At 40.3% G+C, this 23,952-nt stretch overlaps 1 protein-coding gene across 1 annotated transcript; it reads left to right on the plus strand.

Annotated features, from left to right (window-relative positions):
* The first annotated feature begins 983 nt into the window (after positions 1-983).
* IFNGR1 (interferon gamma receptor 1) lies at positions 984-23,952 on the plus strand. Its single transcript, XM_046005951.1, has 7 exons — positions 984-1,899; positions 12,860-12,974; positions 14,109-14,272; positions 15,798-15,967; positions 18,071-18,260; positions 21,147-21,274; positions 23,184-23,952. The coding sequence occupies exons 1-7, from the start codon at positions 1,815-1,817 to the stop codon at positions 23,757-23,759; spliced, it is 1,428 nt and encodes a 475-aa protein (XP_045861907.1). The 5' UTR covers positions 984-1,814; the 3' UTR covers positions 23,760-23,952.

Raw genomic sequence — 23,952 nt, forward strand, 5'->3', positions numbered from 1 at the left:
ACAGCTGTCACCTGATAATGCTGGCACTTTGATCTTTGACATCAAGCCTCCAGAATTTGAGAAGTGAAATTCTGTTGCTTATAAGCTACTCAGTCTGTGGTATTTTGTTAAAGCAGCCTAAACAGACTAAGACAGTGAGCATCATAAATACCATCGTATTCCCGTAACTTTGATCTACATAGAGGTAAAGCATCCCTATTCAAAGCGTGGTCTTAGAGCCAATGGCACTGGCATTCTCTGTATATCATTACAAATGCAGGGGCTCAAGGCCCAACTGTATCAGACCAATTAAGTTAGAGTCTGCATTTTAACAAGATCCTCAAGTGGTGCGTATGCTCATTGAAGTTTCAGAAGTACTGAGCTAAGAGATTTATTAATATAAATAAAATGTTCCTTTTAATAATTCCTTTCTAGAATGTACAGCATCTTGAATTTTTCCCCCTAAAATTTTGCTTAATGCTAGCGCAGTCATGCATTCTTTTGTTCAACGAGTGCCGACCAAGTGCCAAAGATTTCAGGGTGATGGAGCTTACATTCCAGAAGGAGGAGAAAATAAACATTGACAGGCCTGTAACAGAGCATGTGGGGGAAGGAAAGTGCCATGAAAAAATAGTAGGACAGGGTAAGGTAAGGTGAGAAGCTGGGTTGGGATTCTAAATTTCTGCAGAGCCATGATAACAAGATACCTGAAACAGCTGAGGTAGTTAGCCATATACGTATCTGAGCACAGCCTAGAGTGCCCTAGGAAGGCAAAGGCCATTTGGCTGAAGAGAAATGAGAGAAGTGCAGAGTTAATATGGTCAGGGAGGAAGGAGGACGTTTTTTTTTTTTGTTTGTTTGTTTATTTGTTTCTTTTTTTTTAAAGATTTTATTTATTTTTTGACAGAGAGAGAGAGAGATCACAAGTAGGCAGAGAGGCAGGCAGAGAGGAGGGGGAAGCAGGCTCCCTGCCCAGCAGAGAGCCCTATGCGGGGCTTGATCCCAGGACCCTGAGATCATGACCTGAGCCAAAGGCAGCGGCTTAACCCACTGAGCCACCCAGGCGCCCGGAAGGAGGACGTTCTTAATAAATCGCTTCGTGATATTTAGTTGCTAAAAAGATAACACAAGTTGCTTTTCCTCCAAGGATGAAGTACTTCTTGGCCAAGCCAGTTCGATGTAGGCTGTGGAAGGCTACACAAACCGTTTCACCACTGAAGTTTCAGTTTCCGCAAATACAAATGCAGGGATTAGAGAAGGCATTGAGGACTCTTCCTGTTCTAAACTCTCAGGCTTCCAGAGGCCTTGATGACAAAGTCGAACAGGGTTAAAGTAAGGATCGTGGCTCGGTTGTGGCTTCAAGAAAAGTTCTGCAACCCCAGAACACAGGAAGAATCACCACGGAAGGTGGTGCCCCATCGAAAGAACCTAACCTTTGGATCCAAGTTCCTCATAACCTGTGAGCCTTGTCACGATCACAGACTTTCACGCCCTTAACGCCGTGAGCCCTTGGACCCGGCCCCTCCTGGCCTTCCCGTCCGGATCTCGCCTCCCAGGCCACGCCGGGTTTGGCAGTCCACATCCACTTTTCCAGCTCACATCTGGGTTCCCAGCCTCCAGCCCCCAGCCCCGAGATCACGCCCTGGTCGCGGCTCTGGCCCCGCCTCCCCGCCTGGCCCCGCCTCACGGCTCTCGCCCCACCTCCCCGCCACTAGGCGCACGCCCAGCCTCCCGTCGGAGCGCTGGTCCGCTGGTCCGGAAGTGACGCGAGGCTCCGGCTGTAAGCTGGACGCCGCATTCTCTCAGGGTCGCTCCGCGAGTCACCGCAGGGCAGCATGGCTCTGCGACTTCTGCTCCTCCTCGTCTTGCAGGCCGGGAGCTGGGCTGAGGTGAGCCCCGCGGATCTGGAACTGCCTTCAGGTACGTCGCTCGCGGCGGGGCGGCGGCCGGGTGGGGATAGGACGAGGGAGGGAGTCGCCCGGGTCTGGAAGCACGGCCTTGCGGGGTCGCGTCCGCTTTGGCCCGGGACCTCGAGCGGGGTTCCCGGACGCCCCGGGACGTCTGCGTGGGCGGCCGCCGGGGAGGCCATTCCGGGCGTCGGCGGTCAGCGGGCTTCGGTTCCCTTTCTCTCGCCTCTCCCGTTGTTGCCGAAACAAAACAGCCTCTTGGTCTTCCAGTTCTTTTAATCCATTTTTAATTGAGTTTCTCGGTCAGGATTTAGACAGTGTGGCCAGCCCTCGTGACTTAAATATTCTCAGAGTAAACCCCAAATCCTTATGAGAGAAGTTGTTCTTCTCCCATTATGAGAATCCTTAAGTGGCAGTGGTTGGTCATCTTACGTCTAAGTCTGGCCGCTGTGCGGTGCTTGCATTCTGCAGCAGATTTGTCAGGCTGTGCATCTTTTAGCTTAGTTCCTCGGAGCCTGTTATTTCTGCCTGCTCACTGAGATTTCTCCGGAAATAAATGCAGGGATTATGTTTTCCAAAGTCCGGTTGTCCTGGTGATTAGGAGTTCCAGTGAAATCAGTGAATCTCTTCTGCAAGAGGGTTAAACTTAAATCATAGGAAACCCCACAGTCTTTCGAGTGTCTGCTCAGTATCCACAGTAAGCAGTTGCCAGAGGCCCCGCCTTCTGCACCCTTGGCAAAATCTGGGTCCAACCTCTGTATTACGCCTTCGTGAGCTCCAGTTAGGGGTGCTGCATTCATATCCACCTGTCCTTTGGCTTGCTCCTTAAGAGGCAGGCAAACAAATAATTAGTCATTCCTTGGGACAGACATTGTTCCAGAGGTTGGGAATACAAAAATGGGAGTTACTCAGTTTCTGCTTTCCAGGGTCATCATTCTATTGCCAGTAGTTATTAAGCGCTGGGCACCACTGTTACCTTATCACATCTCGTTTTCACAACAACCATATAAAGTAGGTGCTAATCCATATCTCCATTTATGGATGAGAAATCGAGGCACAAGGAGGTCTGTCCAGTTTGTACAGAAGTCACAGCTATTCAGTAGGAAGCCTGGCATTTGGGTTCCAGAGTCCAAGTTCTTAACCACTCTGTAGACTGCCATTACCTAGAGCAAGTTAGTCATCTACAAGGGCAGTTACAGTACATTGTGATAAGAGCCTGGACTTTTGCCCAGGCTACTAGAAGAGCAAGATAGGGGGTACCTGGGTATGACCGGGGAATCAGGAAGGACTTCACAGAGAAAGATGATAACCCCAGAGGTGGAGCTGGAGGTACAGACGTGTGTGTACAGAGAGAGAGTTGTGAAACAGCACGTTGAATTAATGGAATACTAAGGGTTTCGTTGTAGAGTATGTGTGTGAGGCTATAAAGGGAGATAAAATAGGTAGAGAGGTAGGAACCCAGTAAATGGAGTGCTTGTCGTGTGTAACAGACAACAAAGGAGAGCAATATAGCACTGGCTGATTTAGGCAAATTGGGGGATTTATTAACTTAGAGAATCCAAGCAAGAGTTAGAGTAGAGATGCCTCCTGGGCCTGTGAAAGCTGAACCAGTAACTCAAAAGTGCAAAAACTATTTCTTATTACTGACTCGGAGTGCGGACAGCTTTTCCTACTTGGTAGGAATCATAGATGTGGACAGCTTTTGGGCTTTGCGCCTTGCAGCTTCTGCCATCTTAACAAAATCCCAGGAGAAGGCTCTGATTTGCTTGCTTGGGTCAGGCACCAGCTTGCAGGGGAAGGACCATGTTGCAAGGGTGGCAGTAGGGGAGTTCCCAGAAGAGAAATATTCCTGAAGGAAGTACAGGTGCTAGGCCAGTAAAATAAATATGCTCACTATACCTTGCTCTAGTTGGTGGGCGGTGTGGATTATTTGAAGAAGAAATGATTTTATGTGGGATCAGTTAGGCCATTTAGAAAGCCTGTTCATCTTACACGGTACTTTGGGGATCGACTTGAAGGAAGGAGGCCAGTTAGGCCCCTGCTTAAGTTGGGATGAGTCGATGGAAATGGCAGTTTAAATGCAGAAGAGAGGACAGTCTGAAGAACTTTTAAAACAGTCAGGGGCGCCTGGGTAGCTCAGTGGGTTAAAGCCTCTGCCTTCGGCTCAGGTCATGATCTCAGGGATCTGGGCTGGAGCCCCGCATCGCATCGGGCTCTCTGCTCAGCAGGGAACCTGCTTCCTCCTCTCTCTCTTTCTACCTGCCTCTCTGCCTGTTTGTGATCTCTGTCAAATAAATAAATAAATAATCTTTAAAAAAAAAAAAAAAGGCAGAGTCAGCAGGAGTTAGTGATTGGATGTGAGAAGAGGATGGCTCGGGTTCCTGGTTTAGGTAGAGCATTAAACCATGTGTCATGCCCTTCTAAGTGCAGGCAGGGTCCTCCTAAGCCAGGTACCCCTACCTGTGCAAAAGCCTGTGCAAAAGTCCAGGCTCTTATCACAGTTGCCCTTGTACGGTAATTGCTCTTGTAGATGACTAACTTGCTTTAGGTAATGTCCGTCAGCAGAGTGGTTAAGAACTTGAATTCTGGAGCCCAACTGCTAGGCTCCCTACTGAGTAGCACTGACCTCTCTACAAACTGGGTAGACATCCTTGTGCCTCGATTTCTCATCCATTAATGGAGATACCAGTCGTGAAAATGAGATGTGATAAGTTAACAGTGGTGCCTAGCACTTAGTAACTGTTAGCTACATAATCATGATCCTTGAAAGCAGAAACAGTACCTTCCATTTTTGTATTCCCAGCATCTAGAACAATGTCGGGCCCCTTGTGATTACACAGTGTGCACATACTTGAAGCCAGCTCTGGGAGTATTGTCTGTCTGCTCTCCTGGGAACATCTACTATGGCCTCTTGTACTCCTGGCATTTTGTAAACAGAAGTGCGAATTTTCAGTACATTTGTCCAGGCTTTTCAGTGTATTTCTCTAGTTTGTGTTGTGTTTCCTATGCTTTTAAAGTTAGTTTGAAATATAAAGTTAGTTTGAAAACCCGCAAGCACAACCTACACCTGGCTCTTTGCTAGCTTCCTTGTCTCACTAGTGCCTGAGATTTAAAAGGCACTCAGTGTGTTCACTCTCACCGTGTTGGGTTTCACGTATGCTTGATGGTTCATCTTTTTTTTTTTTTTTTTTTTTTTTTTATTTATTTGACAGAGAGAAATCACAAGCAGGCAGAGAGGCAGGCAGAGAGAGAGGAGGAAGCAGGCTCCCTGCGGAGCAGAGAGCCCGATGCGGGGCTCGATCCCAGGACCCTGAGATCATGACCTGAGCCGAAGGCAGAGGCTTTAACCCACTGAGCCACCCAGGCGCCCCTTGATGGTTCATCTTATATGAGGGAACCTGATAGGTACAGGGAAGCAGGCAAAAGAACATAGTCTCTGCAAAATCCAAGTGGTTGGGAATGTATTGTGCTACAGTGATAGGCTTTTGTTAGTATTTCTTAGTGAATGGATAGGGAAAACAAACTCAGGTATTTCGTTTTTCATCCAGTTTCACCTGGATGAAAAGTAGTATATATATACTACTTTTATACTACTTCTACAAAAGTAGTATAAATATTTTTTAAAGTGTGTATATATTTTTATAAAAATAGTATATATATAAAAGTAGTATATATATTTGTAAAAAGTAGTATATGTATTTTTAAGTGGAGCAGTGTCTGCCTTCTGCTGTTTGCTCTTCCACTCCGGGTGTTTGTAGTACCCAAGAGCACACTGTACTTTTTCACATAGACGGGGAGCTCTTAAGTTGCCTTCTCCACTGATAAGGTGGAGAAAGTCTCTTTTCTGACTTTAAGGAAATGTTCTGAGTGTTCTTAAACTTTTCATCATTTTATTTGGATTCTCTTTTTATTTAGAGATTCAAAATACTTAAGACAGTACATTTTAATTATATTTATTTAACAGGTTATTAATCATAATTTTCTTTTTCATTTTCTCTTTTTTTCCATTTTTTTCTGATCCATAATTCATATGGACTTTGGAAGGTCCTCATTTTAGTTCTATATAGAGGAAAACCTAAGAAAGAGAAATATAACCCTTGTAAAGAGCGCTCATAAAATTTGGCAGCATACAGCAGTAGTGCAGTTGTTGTATGAACTGGATGAATAATTATGGTTCCATTGTAATTGGACAGAGAAACAGAATGAGAATTGAACCGGAAGAAATCAGTTTATTTGTAATTTTCTTATTTTAGATTATTCCAAGGCATAGTAATCAGAATGCTGATATCCATTTCAGTCATGTCCATTCCAAAGAACTGATTTCCTTTACTGCATTGTTCAGATTTTTGCAGTGGTCATCATATAATTGTGATAGCTTAATAAATCAGACAAAACTACTTGAATTAGATGCTTGTGAAGTCATCCAGAAATAATCATTTCCAATTCCTATTAATATGTGGAGGTCATTTTCTTATTTGTTAAACTATCACAAAAATGATGCCTAAGTATCATTTTTTGTGTCGGTTAACAAAAACCAACAAAACCTTTTAGATTGCCAGGTTTTTAAATAGCTTCTCTCTAAGGCTTGTTCTTTCCTTGGTAAAGATACGTATAATAATACCACCTCCCTCGTAGAATGGTTTGTGTTGGTTCACTGAGACAGTGTGTAACAGTGTGGATCATATTGCTTGTCTTGTAGAAATTTTTATACATTAATGATTACCTTTCAATGATATTCACTGTTACTTATTTTAACAAATACATTTTAAAATATTAAATTGTTGTAGTTGTATAGGAGAGATTATGTTGCCTTTAAAAAAAAAAAAAAGCTCATCCAAATCAGCATGAGAAATTTTAAAATTGGTTCAGCAACTAATTTGTTCTACCTTTTCCCTGTTCTTCATAGACTAAAAAAGACTCTAGTTTTTCAGTTACTATTTCTCAACCATTTCTCAACTTGCAGTGACTGAGTCCAAATGGGAATTAGTCTTGAGAAAAGACTTCTCTTGGGGACTAGGTGGGTCTGGTCCAATTAGAGTTTATTGGCATGCCAAGCACACCCAGCTAGATAAAATGAATTAATGGGAGCACATATAAAAATCATACAGTTTAGGTCAGAAAGTGGCTAAGCAGATGTTTATTGGATAAGCTCTAATTTGGTGGTGGTTTGAGTAAAAGATCTGGGGGGCTTTTAGTTAGTTACAAATTCCACATAAGACACTATTTGATATGTCCACTTTTTAAAAAAAGAGGAAGGAAAATACTTCATTCATGTCTCTTGTATTCTGGGCTTCACAATTTAGGAGAGAGAGTGAGTGATAAAATCCAAATAGATTCTGAAGACAGCAGACATATTAACAGTTTTGACCCAGCTAAGGAACTATTTTATGGAGAGTAATAATTTTATTATTTCATTATTTATGATAGTAATTTTATTATTTGAATCCTTACTCTGAATCTCTTGTAAAGGTATAAGAAAATATAGAAGTACAAAGTAGACTTTTTGTATCATCTCACAAAATGTGATGGATGATTCAAAGCCCCAAAATATTGAAGTGTTTCAGTGAAAAAACTTTCATGAACATTTGAAACATTTGAAATATGTGCAAGAATTCTCAAAATGTCTTTATTCATCTTAAGTCTAGAAGACACTACAGCTTGCTAAGAGAAAAATGTAGAAAGTGTTAAGAAAAATAACACTGCGTTAAGAAAAAAAGACGCTGCAGCTTGCTAAGAGAAAAATTTAGAAGGCGTTAAGAAAAATAGCCATTTTATCAATCCTATAAAACCATTCAGGAGGTGTAGATTGTGATCGTAAATATATTTGGAAAAAAAAAACTGCAGAAGTCTTGGTTTGGTATTTCCCCCTTTTCTTCCCTGAACTTCTCATGCCATTTCTTAGTTTGCAATGGAAGAAGAAACCTTTGTAAAAACACCCATGGCCCTGCCTGCATCTTTCACTAGGGGAAAGGTGTTAGAGCTTTTCTCGGAGTTGTTCATTCCCAAAAGGGTCTGGGTGCTTTAATTTGGAGCATTTGTTTTTGAGCTGTAGTGTCAGATGGCTTAGAGTCCCCCCAAACAGTTCGATTGCTGGCCCCTTTATTGTTAACATCTTTATGCCTCTCGCCTTGTCCTTCCCATAGAGAGGTGGGTAAGCAAATTGTCGGTTGGTGTCTCCAGACCCCAGAGCTCTGCTCCTCGGTAGATGTACCCATCTTATACAGTCTTTGTAGGTGATTTTATTAAAATTGAGGGAAAAGTTCTTTGGCTGTCCCTTTTCCAGTAGAGGCACAGGTGCCTTTGGTAGTTATGGGGCGGAGGACAGAGTATGTGCGGCAGCACATGGTCATCATCCATGCTGAAGAAATTTGGAGATGTCCGTGGTTCCTTGCTTCCCCAGCAGTTACAACAGAGCTGTTCTTTCTGGCTGTTTTCTGGTCTTTTGTGACATCGCCATTGCCCTGTCTTGTGGCACTGCTTCCTCATCTCACATACTGATCTTCATCAGTTTTTTTGTCCTCTTCCTTGCTCTCTCTTTTTTTTTTTTTCCGCATCCTGTCTCTCCCAGTTTATCAAGAGGAAACAGTTGGTTGTAACCAGAACTCTACTTTTTCTCCCCCTGCATTGTAGAGTGTTACAAAAAACTGATTGTTCTTTACTGTGTTTGGTTTTGTTAAACCTCAGCTATGTTCTAGAAACATTCTGAGAAGCAATTTGAAAACAGTGAATGTTTATTTTAGGTAGCATGCACCAAATAACGGAACTCATTGCTGAAACAGTGTGAGTTACAGAAAACTATCTGTTCATTTTCAAGAGATGGAGAAATCTGTAAGATTATTTTATTTGATGAGATACTCTAGTAGGATCTTTCCTTAAACTCCACAGCTAATTCTTTCTTGCTATTTCTACATATATTTTTATTGACATAAGGTAAATTTATTTTGAATAGAAGTTTGCTGTAAACCTTAATTATTTTAATTTGAATATAAAACAAATTAAACTTTAGGTCACAAAATTCTAAAACAGTAGGAAATTTATCTATCCTGCGAGTTTGACAAATAATGACAAAGGCAGATGTGTAATAACCACATGGTTTCTCTTCTGGTAAGATTAAAACCACAGGTTACATCCTTTGGTGTATATATTCAAAGTTTCTCCTTTAATAGAATGGTAAAGTCTGTTAGTATCCACTGAGACCTTCTCCTCCCACGACCTGTTCTGATTACTTTGAAAGCTGTGATTTAAGCCCTAGTTCTAGTCTAACCAGGTCAAGTTTTAACTTAAACTTGGAAATTAGGAAATCTGAATCTTAAAATTAGGAAATCTGAGGTGACTAGTTGTATAACCAGGAAAGAACCCACATTTTTAAATGTCCAACCCAGGGGAAACATCCTTTGATTCACATTAAAAACGAATCTAATGTGCAAGTCTGCTTTGTGGTTTTAGAACCATGATTCAGTAAACTTTTCTTAAATGTAAATGCACTTTATTTAATATTCTATATGCCTTTTCCTCAAATACAGGAATCTCAGCCTGAGTCTATACAGTTAAAACATCACTCCTGTTGGGAATTTTTTTTTTTTTTTTTTTTTAAAGAGACTTATAAGACTGAAGAACTCCTCATTATTGGAAACTGGAGGAAGGCAGGTCCTGGTTACCAGAGGCAGAAAGTTTAGCAACACTGTTGCCTTTGGTAACAGGAAGAGTAGGAATGTGCCTGGTGAGGGAGGTTGCCACGTGGTTTCTTCTTGCCTTTTTTTTTTTTTTTTAATTGATTTATTAGAGAGTGCACACAAGCAGGAGGAATAGCAGGTAAGAGAGGAGGAGAGACAGTCTCCCCACTGAGCAGGGATCCCGACACAGGGCTTGATCCCTGGACCCTGGGATCATGATCTGAGCTAGAAAGAGTGACCAAGAGAAGGATTGTTTAAGAAAAAGGAACCAGGGCCAGGAGGTTTGAAAATAATAATAATCACCCTCCAGAGAGGCAAAAGATGTTGAAGTTAAGAGATAACTTTTGAGAGAAGTTCACATTCATTGTGAGTTTTCTTAGCATTGATTTCCTCTCTTATCTGGTAGAAGATAATGTTTATCTTTGTGACTATTATTATTTTTTTAATAAAGATTTATTTATTTGAGAGAGAAACATGCATGCACGAGCAGATGTGAGCAGGGGATGGGGCAGGGGGGCCATGGGGCTCATGGTACTTTGGTATCATGGACTTTGATATCATGACCTGAGCCAAAGGCAGACACTTTATTGACTGAGCCACAGATGCCCCTGTGTGAATGTTATTTGATATTAATGTTGACTTGAAGCTAGGGAATTGGTGGGGGAGGGGGGCTTGTATTTCTTCCTCACAGATATAAACTCTTTGAGACTAGGTCATTTCATGAATTTGAGGTACAACCATACAAAACCATACCTAAAGAAACCTAGAAAAAGGAGGCCCCAATATACCTTGATAAGTAAGGCCATGGGAGCTCTACCAAAACCAAAAGAGAAGAATTAGGGCTAAATCTGCCCAGACCAGTGCTTTTTGGCTCACCTGGAAGGAAATTGCTTAGAGAACTAAAGATGGTAGGTACCAACAGCTATTTCAGAAAGAATAAATAGAAAACTTGTAGGTGTCTGATCACTGACTGCAGAAAGAAAGTATTATATGCGTGTAGTGTTTGAATCTGTGAGACATCCTCCCAGCTTCATAATCTCAACCTTTTGGCATGAATCCTCACATTTCTTTGGTAGGTGGTTATAGAAGTTAGATAGTTGGGTAGTAACCAAAGCTATTGATGTGGGGAAGCCATGAAATATATTGGCTTATCAAAAAAATTCTGTTTTTAAGTTAGTTTTTCCTCCTAAATAATAATAAAACATTCTAAAGTTAGGAACGTATGAAGCAGGGTTCCTCAGCTTTAGTGCTGTTAGCACTTTGGACTGCCAAAATGTGGAGAGCTATCCTGGACATTTATGGAATACTTAGCAACCTTTGCTTCTCTTCTGAGATGCCAGCAGCACCCTACCACTACCAGCCAGTTGTGGGAACCAAAAATGTCTCCAGACAGTGCCACATGTCCCCTCCGAGGCACAAATCTCCTCCTGTTGAAAACCAGTGATATAAAGGAGAAAAGTAACTAGAAAGGGGAGGAAAAAGGCAGTAGAATAATTGTCGCCAAGTCCCTATTTTTTACCTAAGTAATTATGGATCTGTGTTCTGCCTTAAAAAGATAATACAAATATAAAATAATTATAAATTAAAACAATGTACCAGTTTGGGTTTGAAAATTGGAATTTTTGCTTTGGGAAAAAATATAGTAGGTGTTTCCTTCAACAGTAAGCAAATATCTTAGGTATATGAAATTAACACCTCATGTGTCAAATTAGGAAATCTGAAGTGACTAGTTGTATAACCAGGAAAGAACGCACATTTTTAAATGTCCAACCCAGGGAATATTTTTCTTATTAGAGTTCCAGTTTATATAACCCCCAAGTAATCATGATTATCAGCTGGGGAACTTTGATTTTTATTTTTTACTTATATATTTTTTAAAATATTCATTTATTTGAGAGGGAGAGAGAGAATCTCAAGCAGACTCCCCGCTGAGCGCAGAAGTCCAAGATCATGTCCAAAGAAGTCCAAGAAGTCCAAAGATCATGACCTGAGCTGAAATCAAGAGCCGGAAGCCTAACCAGCTGAGCCACCCAGGCGTCCTGTGCTGGGGAACTTTAAAAAAATAGATAAACTTTTGGCTCTGTCAGAGTTTTTGAGGCTGATGATATGTTTGGAAGCCATTGTACCTGACCGCATTGCCATTCATTCATTTATCTTAACTGTAATTGTAAATAATGTGTAATGGTTTTCAGGTAGGATTGAATCATCTTAAAATTGAGGTCATATTGCCAACTCTTTATCTTCATGTTCATTGATAAAGAAGGGAAGGAAGGGAGGACAGGAGGGAGAGAAAGAGAAAAGGAGAAAGGGAGATGTATGTGTGTGATTGTTTCCCAAGGGATGGTGGACAACAACCTTTTACTCTGAGCAGGGGAATAAATGGCTACTTTTAATAACTAGTTACAAGATAGATGTTAAAGTGACTTCTGCCTATACGCTCATGTGACTCACATCTCAATAGACATTTTCTGAAATGGTTTAAAAGAGCAAAGGTAAGAATATTGACTATGTTTTGTAAGAAGCCCTGCACACCCCAGAAAGCAAAATGTTAATGAAACTGACAAGGTGGATGGCTCCTGGAGGCAAGTTAGTTTTCTATTCCTGTGTTACAGAAAAGGTGCTAAGGTGTGTGATGATAACCAGGCAAAGGGCTATGAGCTTATAGGGTATTTTAGAATGAAACTGACCATCCCTGGGGTAGCCAGTTCTCCTCTAGCCTTGCAAGGCAATCTGTGGTATCAAATATAGGAAATTCTGGGGACCCCTGGGTGGCTCAGTGGGTTAAAGCCTCTGCCTTCGGCTCAGGTCATGATCCCAGGGTCCTGGGATCAAGCCCCGCATCGGGCTCTCTGCTCAGCAGGGAGCCTGCTTCCCTTCCTCTCTTTCTGGCTGCCTCTCTGTCTACCTGTGATCTCTGTCTGTCAAATAAATAAATAAATAAATCTTAAAAAATATATATATAGGAAATTTTGCTTATTAAATGAATTGAAAATTATTATTACAATGGGGAGTGCATTTATTTATAAAAACTCCTAAAACATAATAAGAAATTTATTGCCTCTACTATATTTGTATTTCCCTCATACTTCAGTGTTGTCTCAGGAATTCAAAATGAATAAGAATGCTATGCATTTTCCAATAAAATTAACTTTTATAAATCTCAATTTAAATAATTATATTATTTGTCTTGTGGATTTTACTTCAAAATACATATTTGGCTAATATAGCTCTTTATAAGGTTTTCTAATGTTAATGATAGTTTCTTACAATTGTCCATTTTACTTTTTGAATTTCTTACAGTGCCAGTACCAACCAATATTAACATTAAGGCCTATAACTTTAATACTGTCCTGTATTGGGACTACCCAACCATGCCACAGACCCCTGTTTTTACTGTACAGGTAAAGAACTATGGGTAAGTTCTACTCTTTCATCTTTTTTATTCTGTTTTTGTCTAGGTCTCTTTACTTTCCATAACTCTGTGTTTTTTTCCCATCATCTTTCTTTTCCCATGTGGCAGGACTTCTTAAACTGCTTGTACATTTCCAGAAGTGCTGAGGAGGCAAATTAATTATTTTCAGAGCACTTTCTGCCTCTTAGTTCTTCTTCCTGACATAATTGAAGTAGGGGAGTCTCACTAACTTTTAAGACTTTTAAAAATCTGTTTATTTGAGAGAGAGTGCACATGTGTATGCTTGCGGGTGGGGGGAGAGTGGTAACCCAGGGAAGGGGAGAGAAAGAGAATTCTCTAGCAGACTTCCCACTGAGCAGGGAGCTGGACACAGGACTCAATCCCAGGACCCTGAGATCATGACCTGCATCCAAATCAAGAGTCAGACGCTGAATTGACTGAGCCACCCAGGCGGCCCAGGAATTAGAGATTTTTTTTTTTAAAGGCATGACAAATAAAGCTTACAATTCTGTATTAAAAGTAATGATTCCAGGCGCCTGGATGGTTCAGTTGGTTGGGTATCTGACTCTTAATTTCGGCTCAGGTTGTGGTCTCAGGGTCCTGGGATCCAGCCACACGTTGGGCTCTTTGCTCAGCATGGAGTTTGCTTGTCCTTTTTCTACTGTTCCTACCCTCACTCTCTCTCTCTCTCAAAACAAAATCTCAAAAAAAAAAAAAAAAGATGTCCTCTTACTTCCCATAGTGAATGTATTGTTGAGTAGAAAGATAAAATCTTCAAAATATTTCTGACAAGTGTCAGGAGTCTTTGCTATGTGTTAGATTCTGCAGTCAAGTAATGATTACTTATGTTAATAGAATCTAGAGTTATTTAAAGATCAGATTTTTAAAAAGTGTATGGGGAATGTACTTTGTTCAAGTGTTGTATTTTGAATTGAGCCTCTTTATTGTAAAGGAAATTCTAGTACTTCTAACGAGAGTAAGGACTTCCTACTTTGTCTGGCTTCTCCAGCCTATTGTGCAGCTCTTTCTACCAGTCCCATGCTGTAAATGAAGAGTGAAGCAGAGACAGAGATGATTCAAGTTTATATATTAACAGTAAAAGTTACCATTGTGCTTCTTTATTCTTCTTCATTTTAGGGAAGCAATATGGATTGATGCCTGCAATACCTCTCAGCACTTTTGTAATATCTTGTCCGTAATTAATGATCCATCACTTTCTATCTGGGCCAGAATTAAAGCTAGGTTTGGACAAAAAGAATCAGCCTATGTAGAGTCAAAAGAATTTATTCTGTGTAAGCAAGGTGAGTAGAACTTTTAAATTTGAAATTTTAAGTTTGAAAATACTACACATATCTTCTGTATATGTTTGCTTTTATTAGCACTTACTAAAAATTATCACAGTGCCCAAGAAACCCTTAGAGGAATTTAGGGAGTCTGTGTCTTACTCTTTCGCTGAACCTCACAAAGTAGGGCTATGAGGTGCCCATCCCTTTTGCCCCTTCTAAACGATTACAATTCCACTCCCTATAAGCACAGATCGGTGCTGCCTAGGTGGAGTCTGTGCCAGTCTTCCCCTTGCCCACCCTGCCCCCTCCCCCCCAGCTCCATCACTCGCTGCTGAGCTATGCGCACTGAAGACAACTTTCCCTCTTCCACCCTCTGCCTGGTCCCCAAGGCCTCAGCTTAATACATTAACAAATTTTAGATTTCTATAATCTCTTCAACCCCAGTGATTTTTTAGCCCTTTCTCCTGCCAAGAGCGCATTCCTACGGTATACCTGATCTTGGTTATCACCTCAGGCTCCAAAATCATCATGGCCAGTTCTTCTGTGAACTGAAATCCTGCCTTGTAGCTCTTACAGCCTCACTCCTGGGTGAGGAAGCAGTTAGTCCCTTGACTCCTCCCTCATGTTCTAGGCCTTGTTCCTTGCCGTCCACCTCCACTTCCTTCCTTGTTCAGCCTCCACATGTGGTTTCTTCCACCACAGCCTGGCTTCTCCTCCTGCCCTTCAGATAGTGCCTACTCCAGACCCTTCCTCTACTTGCCCTTGACATAGTTTGATGCCAGAGTTCATGCCTTTGTCATCTGTTAGCTGAATCATCTGTATGTCAGATTTTCCCCATACAGATTTATCAAGGGCATACTGTGTGCTTGGAAGTACGCCAAGCCCTGAGGGTAAATTAGCAAATAAAAATAGACCCGCCTGGCACATAGTGGGCAGTAAAAAATGTGAAGAATAGGGAAACGGTTCACCAACAAAGTCTCAAGCATGAGTGACACATAATAAATATTTGTTGAATGAATGAATATCTAGTTTTGATTTTCACCATAAAAATTCAGTGTATTTAGCAAACTTTCATTAAGAGCCTTCATGCCAGACATCTGTAAGCACTGGTGATATAGAGAGTTTCAGTGAGTGTTCAAAGGTAACTGAAATGCCTTTTCTGAAACATTTTTTAGAGAATAGGTTTTCTTTTTAATATGCAGACCCACGGAAAAAGGAAAAAAGCTTAATAGAGCTTCTGTTATGTCAAGGTTTTTTAACAGGATTCATGACACTACTGTTGACTTTTAGCACTAGAAGTGCATTTAAGCTGTTAAAGGAGAGCTTCTATTAGATAAAAATACGTCCTGCTTGAGATTAACTTAATATTTCTTTATTAAGGACATTTAGAATCTTTGTGGAATCGTTTAAACATGGATCTGCTTTAGAACAACTGAAAGAGTATGTTAACTCATTGATTTGGGCAGTTTTGTGTAACATACTATAAAGTTCCAGGGCAGTGCTGACTCTCCTTTTTTTGTGTCCCTTCCCGCCACCACAGGGAACATTGGACCACCTGCAGTGGGCATCAGAAAGATGGAAAACCAAGTCATCATTGACATATTTCACCCTTTAGCTAATATAAGTGAAAGCGAGCCAATACCCATATATGATGAAAGTAATTGTCACATATTTATATACACTGTGTATTTAAGAATAAATGGAAGTGAGGTAGGTGTTTCTATTTCCTTTATTCTGTTCTTTTTTTCTGTTGCTAGCATAAGTTGTTTCTATCTGTAGTGTAATTAAAGTGAAATGCTTATGAACTCTCAGGCAAGACTTACACATCTTGGGTTTTGGTAAGAAAAACCACATAAATAAATGTTAAGGGGAGTTGCTGTTGGAGTTAATCACTAATGCTGGACAGGTGAATACATTTAAGTTTTGCCTTGGCCTCATTTAACAGCATGGCCCTATTTTAGCATTTTAAACCTGTTTATTCCTATTTCTCCACTGGTAAGACGAAGATCATTTTAATATTTTCTTCCTCATGGGTAGTGATGTAAAATAATAGGAAGCTGTAATTGGAATCCTTGTTTTTGGAAGAGAAAGTTAGTGGTTCTGCTGTGGGGATATACTTGCCTTCTAGTGCTGATATACAGACCACAGTTGGATTGGAATGACTCTAATCCATCCCTTCTCCGCAGTGCTGCCGTTGCTTTATTAAATAGTATTTGTCAGGCGCGTGCGCTTTGTGTCCCTGGGACCAGCAGATAGCAGTGAGCAGTACAGACCCTGCTCCAGTGCTTCGTGGGATGTAGAAAAACAGAGCAGAGAGGGGGGATGGGCATTGGTGTTGGGCCAGTAGTGATCTTCAGTATATGGTCAGAGCAAGGAAGGTGTTACTGGAGCCAGGTCTGGAGGGTGCTAGGAGGTGAGATTCATGATCTAGATGGGGAGAGTGTTTTAGGCAAAGAATCTGGCAGAAGCACACTAGGCAGAGTGCGGGCACAGATGAGGTTAGAGGTCACCAGGGCCACATCTCTTGGGGCACTGGAGAGACTTGACGTTATGCTGATGAAGGCATTAGGTCTCTGGAAGGATTTTAGCAGGAAGAGTGACATCTGACTTAGATTTTAAAACATCACTCTGGATGCTTAGCAGAGTCATCCTTGTCAGGTACATATCTACCCTTCCTTCGCTCCTTAAAATCCTTTCGCAAATCCCTATGAGCTACAAAATCATATCTAAATTCCCTTCCATGGCATGGCCTACCAGGCCGTCGTGATTTAGATGCTTGTGTCCTTTCCAGCTTCCTCTCTCCCTATTTTTTCCAACCTAAGTTTTATTTGTGCTGTAGTGAACTGCTTTTGGTTCTTTGTTCCCTGCGGGTACCATGCTGTTTTCCAGAATGTCCTCTCCACCTTCTCAACTTGGGCAAATTTCTGCTCATTCTTCTATTGAGCTGGTATTTCATCTCCCCTTTGAATTCTTTTCTGACACCATAGACTGTTGGCACCTCTGTGGTTTGATCATCCCTAGTTCCATGTAATAGCCCCCTTGCAGGACTCGTGGCTCACATTTCTTTCTGCTCTAAGGAACGTTGTTTCAGGTCCGGCGCCACTGTCCTACCTTGGCGTGTTCAGGCACTCCCTGGCACAGAGGATGCACGTCCTTTGGCTTGTTGGATGAATGATAAACTGTCAGAGACTGCCTCTGTACCTTCAGTATACTACTACTAGGAGATGCCACGATCTTGGCAAAATCCCTTTCATATTCTTCCTATGGGTGCTTTTATCTCTCATCAGCTAAGTTTCTAGCACTATTAGAACAAGACTAATGACCACTGGTTGCTTTAACAACTAATAATGAACATTCCTGCTATTTGAGTTTTTAAATCTGTAATCCCTATAAAGCACATTTTTTTAAAAAGGTTTTATTTATTTATTTGACAGAGAGAGAGAGATCACAAGTAGACCGAGAGGCAGGCAGAGAGAGGGGGAAGCAGGCTCCCCGCTGAGTGGAGAACCTGATGTGGGTCTCGATCCCAGGACCCTGAGATCACCTGAGCTGAAGGCAGTGGCTTAACCCACGGAGCCACCCAGGTGCCCCCCTACAAAGCACATTTTAATGGATATGTAGCATAATGCTGTGTTAAAATAACAAATTGACTTCTTATTTGATCAACACTGTTTGCAGACATGTTCAGCTTTGACCAATAGGTTTCCTTCAGGTGTTTGATCAGGATAAAAATGGTGCTTTTTGGGGTCTGGTTTTGTTTTTGCAGAATAAAAGAAGCCATACATTTTCATTGTTGTTGTTTTTCCCATACAGAGTCCGTATCCGATGTTAGTAGAGAATGAAGATGATTGCAATGAGACTCAGTGCCACCTCGTTATCCCGGTGTCCTCTCTGAGTTCGGACTACTGTATTTCAGCACAAGGGGTCTCAAAAGATTGGTTTGTTAAAACTGAGATGTCTGAGGAACTTTGTATTACCACTTCTGATGATAACCACATAGAAGGCAAGTTTCTGCTGTTTTTTCCTAAATATGGGGAAGGATAACAGAACTAGACTAATTAAAAAAAAGAGGGAGTTTCAGTAAATCTCTGTTCTTTAAAGAAATGTTCAATGGTTGCATTTCTCAAAGAATTCCAAAAGCAAAAATAAGCTCATTTCTCAGGCATTAAGAGATCAAAACCAACCAATTTGGAAAGCTGTGTGATGACCTTTTGACCCAGAAAAGAAAGAAACATAATATCTAAAATTCCGTGTATAGATGTCTGCATTTCAGGATTACACATAGTGATATAAAGCAACTTATTTCAGTATAGCAAGATGTTATGTATCCATTAGAATGTTCTCTGTTAGGGTGGTGAGTTTAAAAACTGAATAGCGGAAATATTCATTGGCATGTGTGATGTGAACTGGACAAACAGTGGAAATTAGTATCTGAAAATAAATGTTGATAGGTTATGGGTCATTTTTATAACACTTAAAAATACTTTTATTTCATTATCTTTTCTTTGTGTGTGTGTGGGGGGGGGGGGGGTGCGTACATATGATAGAACTTTAGAACTGGTATTTTCAAGTGGCAGGCACCTTAACAAAAATTTGACCTATTCTCGGCACTTAACGAAATTTAAATGTTCATTGTAGATAATTTATAAAATATAGCAGTCTAAAAGAAAACAAAATTTTCTGTAGTCTTGTCATCCAAATATTTAGTTATAATTTGGTGTTTTTTTTTCTCATTCTGTTCTTTTTCTACATAGCCATGATAGTATTATATATTATATAAAATTTTATGTACTGCTTTAAGTTTATATTTAAAAATATTTTTCCATTTTAATTCATATACTTTATTAATATTGTTTTTTAATCTCTGCAGACTATTTCATTGTGTAGAATTTGTATTCTATTTAATGTTCCCCAGTTTGGGACTTCTAGATTACTTATGATTTTCTCTGTGATAGCATGCTTTGATAACTCTGTGTATAGGTATATTTTCCAATTAGGCTGTTTTTATAATATATTTTATTTTTGTTTATTTTGAAGATTTATTTATTTATTTTAGAGAGAGAGAGATGAGAGCATGAATGGGAGGGGCAGTGGGAGAGGGAGATAGAATCTCAAGCGGACTCCACACTGAGCATGGAGCCTGAAGCCGGGCTCTATCTCCTAACTCTGAGATCGTGACCTGAGCTAAAATCAAGAGTCAGATCTTTAACCAACTGGACCCCCCAGATGCCTCCCAAAACTTTATGATACTGATATCTTCTTTTTTTTTGTTTTTGTTTTTTTTTTTTAAAGATTTTATTTATTTGCCAGAGAGAGAGTGTGTGCAAGCAGGGGGAGAAGCAGGCTCCCCGCTGAGTAGGGATTGGGACTCAGTCCCAGGACACTGGGATCATGACCGGAGTTGAAGGTGGATGCTTTGACTGAGCCACCCAGGCATCCCTACGAATATCTTCTGGAAGAATGGGAATCTAGGCTGAAGAATTAGACCAAATGCCTAAAACTTAATAACTTTTAGGCTATCATCATGAGAGTTTCAAATAGTTTGTGACTTAAAATTACGCAGTGCATTTTATGCCAACTTGCTATTGTGTTATTTTGAAAAAATAAAATCCTAGTTAATACGTAAACTTTGAAATAATGCAGATGCCCCAGATTTTTTTTTTTTCTTCCAAGTCTGAATTACAAACCAGGCTGGTTCTGTGGCCACGGGGTGGCGGTCCTGAGGCTCAGGAGCAGCATTCCCTGTCCCCACGTGCCCAGCTTCTCATCACGATGCTGGCCTTAGGGAGGAAGTGATTGTATCTTTACTGTGCAGTAACTTAATGTTTTTCTACATCCTGTAATCGCTGTTATACACACACTTATTTAGTCATCATTTCCAGAGTGACTATTCCAAAAGAGTAACTTTGGAATAGAAATTAAAGGTAATGAAATGCCAGTAAGGAGGCTAAACACCACCATGATACATAGAGTAGTGTTAATTAATTTGGAAGAGAGGACTGTGAAAATAGAATATTGAAGATTGTGCTTTGAAAATAAAAAGCAACATTAGAGCTATAGTGATTAATCACACAGTAGTGATTATAGATATATGTGCTCTGAAACAGATCTTTCCTATTCTAAATTACAATCTCTGGTTTACGTTTAAAGGCACGTAATTCCTGCAGCTTTCCTGTCTGTGTGCGTTATGTGTATGTCTGGTTCTCTTTACAAGTATTTGGAGTCTTGAAATAAATATAAAATTGAACAAAATTCTGAGGAGTAGTATTAAATGATTTTAAGAGTTATAAACATTGTCAGAATTTATTTCTGAAAAAATGGATTTTTTAAACTTTCTTCTGCCTTTTTTTTTTTTTTTAAGATTATTTATTTATTTATTTGACAGAGAGAGATCACAAGTAGGCAGAGAGGCAGGCAGAGAGAGTGAGAGGGAAGCAGGCTCCCTGCCGAGCAGAGAGCCCGATGCGGGACTCGATCCCAGGATCCTGAGATCATGACCTGAGCTGAAGGCAGCGGCTTAAACCACTGAGCCACCCAGGCGCCCCTCTTCTGCTTTTTAATGGAGAGAAAAGTGTAACTAGGAAAACACCCTATGTTGGAGGCTTTAAGGATGTCATTATGAAAGTCTATGTTAGCCACTTCGTGTCGTGTAGGTGCAGAAGATAGGAAATTGCAGAGCTGGGAAGAGCCCTTTTAGTTTCTAGGACAGGTGCACAGAAGCTTTTTTCATCTTGCCCAACTTCTGTGGCAAGGGTTCTTTGCAATTCTGACCGTATTAATTACCCAATAGGCAAATCTATTAAAGAACAGCAGTAAGACTTTATAACTATTTCATGGATATAGCAGTGTTCCTCTTAATTCTAACTTGCTGTTTTTTCCCTTTTTTTAGATTCTCTTTGGATTCCAATTGTTGCCATTCTCCTACTTTTTCTAGTACTTATTCTGGTATTTGTATATTGTTACACTAAGAAGATGAATCCATGTAAGAAGGAAAGCATCATGTTACCCAAGTCCTTGGTAACATATTTAATTATTTTTCTTTAATTATATACACTAAAGCATTTATTTGGACCCTTTTGATAATTTTCTTAATTTTTTTTTAAGTAGAATGATGTTCAGCAACCTGTCACCTGTCATAGATCGCTCAATCTACCACACGTCCAAATCCACATAATTTTTACTACACATCATGTACTTTTTATGCACAGAACAAGAGCATAATTAGATAAGTCTGTTAAGAAGCTAAAGTTTAGTGGAAGAAGAAGATCAGTATTCAGTGGGTGTACGGTGTTCAAACATAGAGGTTTTCATCTGTGCCAATGAGGCCTTTGTCCGCCATTGCAGGGTGGGATTTCATTGTGGCCCTTCCAGAGACAGTGATACTGAGCGTCCTGAGGGACAGACATTTATCGAGGTATTAAGGAACAGTGTGTGCTAAATCCCAGCATCAAGAAAGTGTGGCTTTTGAAAATCCTAAAATACAGAAACACCATTATGGTTAGAGTGTAGAAGGAAAGATGGCCACAAGTGAGACCAGAAGTTTGATGTTTTTTAAAAAGATTTATTTATGTATTTGAGAAGGAGATGGCATGAGCAGAGGGTGGGGGAGAGAAATCCTCAAGCAGATGCCCCACTGAATGCAGAACCTGATGCTTAGCTCAATCCCAAGACCCCAAGATCATGACCTGAGCCAAAATCAAGAGTTGGATGCTTAACTGACTGAGTCACCCAGGCACCCCAGAAGCTTGACCTTTTTAATGTCTAACATCTAAAAGCCTTTGTATGATGAAAAGAACATCTACAGATAACAGAATGGTAATTATTTGAATTAAATAGGACAGGAATAATACCTATAACATGTAAAGGACACATTTCAGTTTGTTTTGAAAACACCACCTTTATGTAAAGTGAATAAGAACTATCGGTAGTAGGTAACTCGTGTATGAATTGTAGTATTTGTCCTTACCAATTAAGGATAAGTAAGTAGGTAAGCACAAACCAACCTTGCAGTATGCAATTCTATACCCACTAGAGAAGGAAAAATTAACCTGAATATCCAGTAGTACCAGTAGTAATAAAATTGGTATATACTGGTAAAAGTAATACAGCCCTGGTGGGAAGGTAAACATACAATGGGTATAGCGTGTAGTAGTACCATAAATAGTGCCACAGCCTTTGACTTAGTAATCCTACTTTTTTTTTTTTTTTTTTTTTTTAAGATTTTATTTATTTATTTGACAGAGAGAGATCACAAGTAGGCAGAGAGACAGGCAGAGTGAGAGAGAGGGAAGCAGGCTCCCTGCGGAGCAGAGAGCCCGATGCGGGGCTCGATCCCAGGACCCTGAGATCATGACCCGAGCCGAAGGCAGTGGCTTAATCCACTGAGCCACCCAGGTGCCCCAGTAATCCTACTTTTAAGAATTTATTCTTTAAAAAAAACTTCCTAAGTGAAAAGATATGTAAAGATACTCACTTCAACATGTTCTAGAAATAGTAAAAATTAGAAACACTTCAGTATGCACTGTTAGAGAAATTACTTTAATCATCACTATAAAATTGTATGAGGCAGTGAAAATTCTAATAAAAATTATAATTATGAAGGCAAATGGTGAACTATATAAGTAGGTGTACTCCCATTACAAATGCGACATGCATACATGTGGAGGTAATGGAGAAAAAGCAACACAGTCCAGTTAGATGGTGGATGGCTTTTTAAAAATTCTAAAAAAACTTGCTCTTAATATAGTATATTTTCATTAAAAAGCAAGAAAAGACAACCACCAGATGCTATTACATTGTTACTGTAAATGTCCTGTTTGTGGTGTATTTCATTGCCCATTAATTACCTGTAGACAGTATCTTTTTAAGGATATGCACTTAAGATTAATAATTTATTATTTTTAATCGTTGGTTTCTCTTCCCTTAGGTGTCTGTCGTAAAAAGTGCCTCTTCAGAGGCAAGGTCTGAACCAAAATGTGTATCACCCATCACCTACCAGCCAATTGTCCCAGAAAATGAGAAGATGGTTTGGGAAGACCAGTTGTCTAGAGCCACAATTGTAAGTATGCCCACTGAAGAAAGCCTAGGAAAAACAGAACACCGAGAAGACGTTTCCAGTGAAATTGAAGTGGTGACCGCTGAAAAAAATACTTCTGACATGGCTCCTGGTAGCCCTCTGACCCCAGGAATGGGAGAAAGTTCTGTCCATTCAAATAGTAACCAGTCTGAACCCTGTGTCGTCGCCTTAAACTCCTATCACTCCAGAAATGGTTCCGATAGTGGCGTTGTGGAATCCGACAGCTTCTTATCTGACTCTGAATTTCCTCCAAATAGTAAGACTGAAATAAAGACTGAAGGACAGGAGTCTGTAGTGCTGAGAAACACTACCACCTCCTTTGGTTACGACAAGCCGCATGTGTTAGTGGATCTGCTTGTGGATGAAGGTGGCAAGGAGTCCTTGATTGGTTATAGACCGACGGCAGATTCCAAAGAGTTTTCCTAATCAACGAAGATGTGCCAACTTTGAAGGACTGGCTTTTCCCATACAGGTTTTCCGTTTTGATTTCCTGAAAGGATCACCTTTCAGAAATTGTATCTCTGTCAATATTAACCAAAGAAGAGTATCTGGGTTTACATAAAGTGCCAAGAGCCTCTTTGGCACTGTTATATTTGGTCTGAAAACTGCAGAGGCTTTG

Source organism: Meles meles, chromosome 5, assembly GCF_922984935.1.
Source record: "Meles meles chromosome 5, mMelMel3.1 paternal haplotype, whole genome shotgun sequence".
Lineage (NCBI taxonomy): Eukaryota > Metazoa > Chordata > Mammalia > Carnivora > Mustelidae > Meles > Meles meles.

Bases quoted from the DNA above. Each gene is read 5' to 3' on its own strand.
- IFNGR1 (XM_046005951.1), top strand. From the start codon at position 1,815: ATGGCTCTGCGACTTCTGCTCCTCCTCGTCTTGCAGGCCGGGAGCTGG. The intron at 12,975-14,108 runs GTAAGTTCTACT...TCTTCATTTTAG, and splicing joins GTACAGGTAAAGAACTATGG to GGAAGCAATATGGATTGATG. The intron at 18,261-21,146 runs GCAAGTTTCTGC...CCCTTTTTTTAG, and splicing joins TGATGATAACCACATAGAAG to ATTCTCTTTGGATTCCAATT.